General features: G+C 46.4%; 1 protein-coding gene across 3 annotated transcripts in view; it reads right to left on the bottom strand.

Annotated features, from left to right (window-relative positions):
- Positions 1-6,280, bottom strand: part of TMTC4 (transmembrane and tetratricopeptide repeat containing 4) — a 62,901-nt gene that overhangs the window by 32,155 nt on the left and 24,466 nt on the right. For all 3 annotated transcript variants that reach the window (XM_003789604.3, XM_023513103.1, XM_023513102.1), the window contains one exon: positions 1,064-1,164. In XM_003789604.3, coding sequence (XP_003789652.1) covers positions 1,064-1,164 — 101 coding nt within the window. The remainder of the gene's footprint in view (positions 1-1,063; positions 1,165-6,280) is intronic.

The following is a 6,280-nucleotide window of genomic DNA, read 5'->3' on the forward strand; positions in this document are numbered from 1 at the left end:
AAAAAAAAAAAAAAAAAGCCCTAAGAGGGCAGATGTAAATGTTGCCTCCCCTACAACATCTTGATTGGAGCAGTGGCTATACAGCAGTGGCTGAATTCAAACCATACCTTTACACCTAGAGCATTCTTTTTTTGTATATAAATTGTACCTCAATGAACTAATAGTTAAAAAAAAAAATACTGTTGACAAGTTTGGTTTTAAATATTGAAATAGAATTTCAAAAATGAACTAGATTGAGTTTCTTCCTCTGAAGCTGGACAACCGAGCCCAGCTGAGGTTTTACTTTTCCTTAGCAAAATGGACTCTAAAACACATTTGAATACGACCAAGATACTATAATGCATACGCTATGTTATATACACAGAGATTTCTAGGCTAAAAGTTAACCTACATGATTATGAGGCATATCTGGCTTAAATAGAGCCCTTTGGGAACAAAGTCCCACCTGAAACATAAGCAATATTATCTATTCTTCTTTAAATACGAGGCTAGTAATTTTTTAATTTAATGTAAAACATTTCTGAACATGAAATGGTTTGGTTCTAGTACTGATTGAGTTCTCACTCGAGTGGGGATTAACTATAACCACCGGTAAGTTTTAGGGGCAAGAGAATGGGGAGAAAAGAGAGAGGATGGGTGTGCAGTGAGTCTCCCTCATCTCCAGACCACCCACGGCCCTTTCCAAATCCAGGTTCAAACACATTGATGGGGTCAGTCTTCTGCTACATCTGTATACTGCCAAAATATACATTAGCATCCTAGAAAACTCAAATCATTCTTTCCTCCTTTTCTACTGTGCCTCTTGAGAGGACTATCACAGCTCTGTCAAGAAAGAGAAATTCTCATTTGCCATTCCCCACCAGTTGCCAATGATTGTCAAGGAAGACAGTCAGTGCTCCATCTGAAATGCCAGAATTGTGACGGCAGAAGTCATTTGTTCAGAAAGGTCTGTGACCTCTGGCCAAGAAGCAGAGGAGACTGCAGAGGCAGGGCTAGCCCGGATGTGTAGCAGAGGGGGAAGGACACAGACAAAGGGAGGGCCTGCCCGCGTCCTGGCTCTCACCAGCACGGTGATCCCCTGCTCTTTGCACAGCATGGCCACTGCTCCCAGAAGGATACTCAGCAGCACCCAGAAGGTAGAAGGATGTGTTCCCTCCTTGTTACCTGCCAATTAAGAGAAATGATAAATGCAAAATCACGCAATGCAGCTCAGTCTTGATAGCATCAAGAACCAAAATTCTAAGCATGCACCTCAAGTAACCATACTTTAAAAACAAGGTTTGGTCTTCAGATAGCTTAAGTGGCAAGTGTGCATTTCTGGTTAGACAACACCCTCTAATGGTACGGATGTCCCTGCTTCAGGCTCTCCCAAGCAGGTGCCCAGAGCCTTACGGAGGCATTGTAAGCCATGGCTACAAAGATGCCTCCCACTGCAGTCCCTGTGAGGCAAACCGGAGTCCCTGTGAGCAAGTACCTTCTTCCCAGCCTGCCAATCACCTACTGTATCATTCTGACAAGTCATGCTGAGAACTCCCACCGAGACTGTGAACAATCCATCTGGTTTCAAGATGACCCCAACAGTTGCTGCTGCTGTCGTGCTGGAGGAGCTGGGAGTGCCTGTGCAGCTCTGACCATCTCTCACTCCTGTACAGGAGTGTAGGCTCTTGAAACACCAGGTTGCTTAAGATGGGTCTGCTCTGCTCCCAGTGGGAACAGCTCTGACCTCCACCCAAGAGTGTGCAATGACTGACAGGGAGATGGCACCTGTGTAGCACCCGGGACAGGGAAAGGCTGGGCTGCCAATCAGCACGGGCCTGAGCACCAACAGGAAGCCAAAACATCACCAGACATGTGAGCACCATGAGAAGCTCAGATGGGCAGATGTTCGAGTAGCCACCACCGGGTCTCTGAGAGGCCTTCTGGGAGCAAGGTCTGGCTATATATGCTCTTTTGGTTGATGGCACATGCAATTTGGGGGCCAGAACTAAACTTCCAAGGAAGAATGGGAAGGCCATGTGGATGGTTCACCTCCGTTCTTCCTTGTGAAGCCCTCGCCCCTCCTCTAAAGAAATGAACAATTTTAAAAGACATTGATTTGAATGGGGGCAAATGTGAACCTACATGGAGGATCCAATCAGTAGCTGAGGGTGCCTTGGTTCAGGTCCACTTAAAGCCAGGAACCTGGCTCTGAATTTCAGCCCTGCCACGTTAGGCTCTGCGATGATGAACAAGTTACTTACACTCACAGTCTCAGTGACCTCATCTGCAAAGTGGGGGCAGCATTGCCCACTTCAGGATACATGTGATAGGAAAAAATTACATGGGAACACATGGCCATTTGTGTTAAAAATTACACAAGTATGCTTATATGTGTAAAAATGTCAAACATATCTCTAAAAAAATACTACTGACTATAGTAGTTTCTGAGAAATTCAAAGAAAAAACAGGGGTAGGAGAGAAAGTTTACTTTTCACCATGGTACCTTTAATACCATTTCAATTTTCTAACCATGTACTTGTATTAAAAATCACACTAAAAACTAAACATTTAGGCCAGGCATAGGGGCGCATGCCTGTAATCCCAGCACTTTGCGAGGCCAAGGCAGGAGGACTGTTTGAGGCCAGGAGTTTGAAATCAGCCTGGGCAACATGGTGAGACCCCATCTCTTAAAAAAAAAAAAACTAAAAAGAGAAAAACCTTAAGCATCGGTATAGCACCACAAGCACAGAAAGCATTCAATAAATGTTTGCTGCACATGAATCAGCAAACTGGTAGCTCAGAGGGAAATAGATGGAATTGCCAACAGCGCTGTGGTATAGTAGTCCAGGTGGTGGCTGACCTTGTCACAAATGTGCCAGGCACACTATGTAAAAAGTACACCTTGGTTCTCCTTAAACTGCTAGCTCAGGAAACCAACAAGTATGTGGGTGAGTGTCTGCATGTGTTTTGTGAGACCCTGAACCAAAGTCTTGTGAAAACTTAAAAATTTAAGTCTGGTGGACACTTAATCAGCAGAGCCCCAGGATGGAGGCCTTTCTGTCCTCAACAGCTAGTAGGTACGGCCTGGGGGGTGGGAGGCACTCTTAACCCCCCATGTTATGTTCAGGTTTCTTGTTAAGGTGATGCAGGCCTGTCCCCAGCCGAGATCCCCTGGCCTTTCAACTGTGGGCAGGACTAACTCCTGATGTGCTGGACTAGGAGGCAGACTGGGCTGGGAGCTAGGGGGTAGGGGTGGGGAGCTGGGGGCCTAGGAGTCTGGAGGTGCTGAGGGCAAGGCTTCCCAATCACAAATAGGCAGGCAGGTTAACAGTTCCTAACCTTTTCAGCCTTTTGGGGTGACCTGTATATCAAATTTCCATATTTAAGTACATAGAAGCAAAAGAAATATTCTGCAAAAGTGTATTTGGCTATTACAGTTGAGGTATTTTAGGGCTTTTTATAAGGCTGGTAAAGCCTCATTAACTGGGACCCTGTTGTCTCCTAAAACACAATGACCACCTGTTTTAAGGTGATTGAAATACTCCCTTTTGCCTTCTGATAAGTGGCTTTAAAGGGCCCACTAAAGCAGCCAGGGCAGCAGCACCTCCCAGTCTGTACTGCATTCTAGCCAACCCCCAGCTTTGTTCCCTTAGGCTAGAATGCCCCTGGCAAAATCCTACCCAATCAATAAGGCTGTCAAATGTCACTGAAGGCTGTAAAGCTCCACCCCGCCCTCCCAGGCAGTCTCCTTTCTCCAGTTAGAGCAGTGAATGCTCCTGCTGTAGGCATGTCTGTGAGCACTGGCTGCACTCGCCTCTCAGCGCCCCTATGTGGCCCCAGGATTAAGTGAAGCCCAGGTGTACAGCACCCTAAGCTGTCCTTATCACAACCTGTCCCAATGTTCGGCGTGCAGCTGACAACACTTGACCTTAACCTCAGCACTACTCACGTCTGGGCTGGGGAAGGGGCAGCCCTGGGCATCATAGGACGTTTAGCAGCACCCCTAGCCTCTCCTCCAAGCCCTGCCCTCAACTGTGACAGTCAGAAATGTCACAGATATTGGCTAACATCCCCAGAGGTGTGTGTGGGGGGAAGGAGGCAGAAAATCACCCCCACTTAAGCACCATTGTCCTAAACCAGCGCTACTCAAGAGCGTCATCTATGGACCTGCACCTGGATCAGAAACACGGACTTGGGGGGCCAACAAGATCTGCTGAATCAGAAGTTGAGGCTGGGAACCAGCCCTCAGCCTTCAACAAGCTCTCCGAGGGACTGGATGCTTCCTAAAGGTTGGGAGCATCACCCCAACAGTCCCTGCTCGGATGAAGGCCGTGCATCTCACCTCCCATGCAGCAGCTCAGCAGTTGGAATCCATTCCAAGATGCTTCCAGCAGGGGGCCACCTGGTCTTGGCTTGAGTAACTTCAGTGATGGGGATTAATTTTCCAAAACACAGTCCATTTCGTTTTTAAACTTGGGTTGTTAGAACTTTCCTTCTTATGCCAAGCCCAGGCCTGCCTCCCCAGCCTGAGGGTCTTGGATCTGCCCCGGGCAGCGCTACAGCCACAACCTGTGCGGGCACACGGAGCCCGGAAGTCAAGTTCTCCCCGATGAAAACCATTACAGAGCAGGGGGTGAAATCCAGGGAGCGAACCAAGGATTGTGTTTCCCACTTGAACTAATTATTTCATACGTATGTAACACCAGAAGATCATAATTACCAGCTACAACAAGAAAATCTTGTCTAATTAAGCATAACTCCAATCTGAACATTTACATGTTTATTGAACTAACCTATTTTATTTGGTTATTTGCTGGCACTCAGATGCACACAAGTATTGGCAGGCACCAAAACTTTAAAAAAACTAATGTCCCTAAATAACCTTAAAGTTAACACAATGATTAATTCCCTTTAGGCAAAGTCCCCACCAGTTTGAGCAGGAGCACAGGGGGGCACAGCTGGTAAAACCGAGGTGAGATCACCCTGTAACAAGCCAGGGCACTGGAGAAGTCTGGGCCTCCTGCCACATAACAGAAAGAGGAATGGCTAGGCCCACTTAGTCTTGGGGACATCCGTTCACGCTGCCCTTCTACCCATAACACATTAACCGAAGTTGTGGTCAACCACCTTTCAGGATCTTCTCCTATTAGCAGTTTATATGTTAACAATACAACCCTCTAACTACAAATGACCTCATTAATTACCACAGGTTCTCATCCACAGATTAAAAGGATAAAGGGCACCCCTGCCCCGCCCAGCTGCCGGCCCCTCCAGGTCTAGCAGCAGAGATGGTCCCAGGTCAGGCCTCAGGGCACTGCTTTCGTGCTAAGAATTCAGTTTAGCAGTTCTCCATAACCAAACAGCTCCTGCCTGCACCCCACCTCATCAACCCAACTGCCCAGAATTTGATATTTTTAGGCTTCACTTAACTCCCACAATTTGTGTTTGTACCTCCCAACTAAACATAATAAGATTTCCAAATGTGAAGTTCCCTGTTGTAAACTTCAAAAGTCCTAGAAAAAGTGAATTAGCTTATATTATACTTGACTGTAATATGGACTAATTTTTCCCCCATGGACCAGGGGCCTTTGATAAGAAAACAATTCCTCCATTGAAACACCCAAAGGACTGCTTTGAAAGCACTCTGATGACACAAAGTCAAACCACTATACAGATGTGAAAATGACGCGTTCATGTTCCACTTATCCACAATTTAAAATGGGGTTCTTCCTAGATGGCTAACTCAGAGCCATAACTGAAAACAGGAAAGGGACACACAAAAGCTGGCCTTTGCATTTATCCGTATGTTCTCCCTAGTCGCACCCATAATAATTTCGCCTTTCAAACCCTTAACTCTCAAAATCCACTCCTACAATTCCTACACAAGAGTCCTACTTTTTGATGTTCCCTTAGACTTCTGATTTGGGTTCAGACACACCCAGGATGAATACCTATGAAAGATGAAGACAACATCTCTTTGCTGACGAAGTTTCTTCTGTCTCAGTGATTATTTAACCTTAAGTACCACATCTTAAAACAGCAGCAATTTCAGATTAATGGTGAGAGCTCCAAAGCTATTGACAGCTTCACAGTCAAAGCACTGCATCCCAGACCTGTTGCTGTCCAAGATGGAGGTCATGACAGCTAAAGGACACTTCTTTTTTTTGTTTGTTTTGAGACAGAGCCTCAAGCTGTCCCCCTGGGTAGAATGCCGTGGCATCACGGCTCACAGCAACCTCCAACTCCTGGGCTCAAGTGAGTCTCCTGCCTCCACCTCCCAAGTAGCTGGGACTACAGGCAC

This window comes from Otolemur garnettii, unplaced genomic scaffold (assembly GCF_000181295.1).
Source record: "Otolemur garnettii isolate 467f Iridium unplaced genomic scaffold, OtoGar3 scaffold00034, whole genome shotgun sequence".
NCBI classification, from domain to species: domain Eukaryota; kingdom Metazoa; phylum Chordata; class Mammalia; order Primates; family Galagidae; genus Otolemur; species Otolemur garnettii.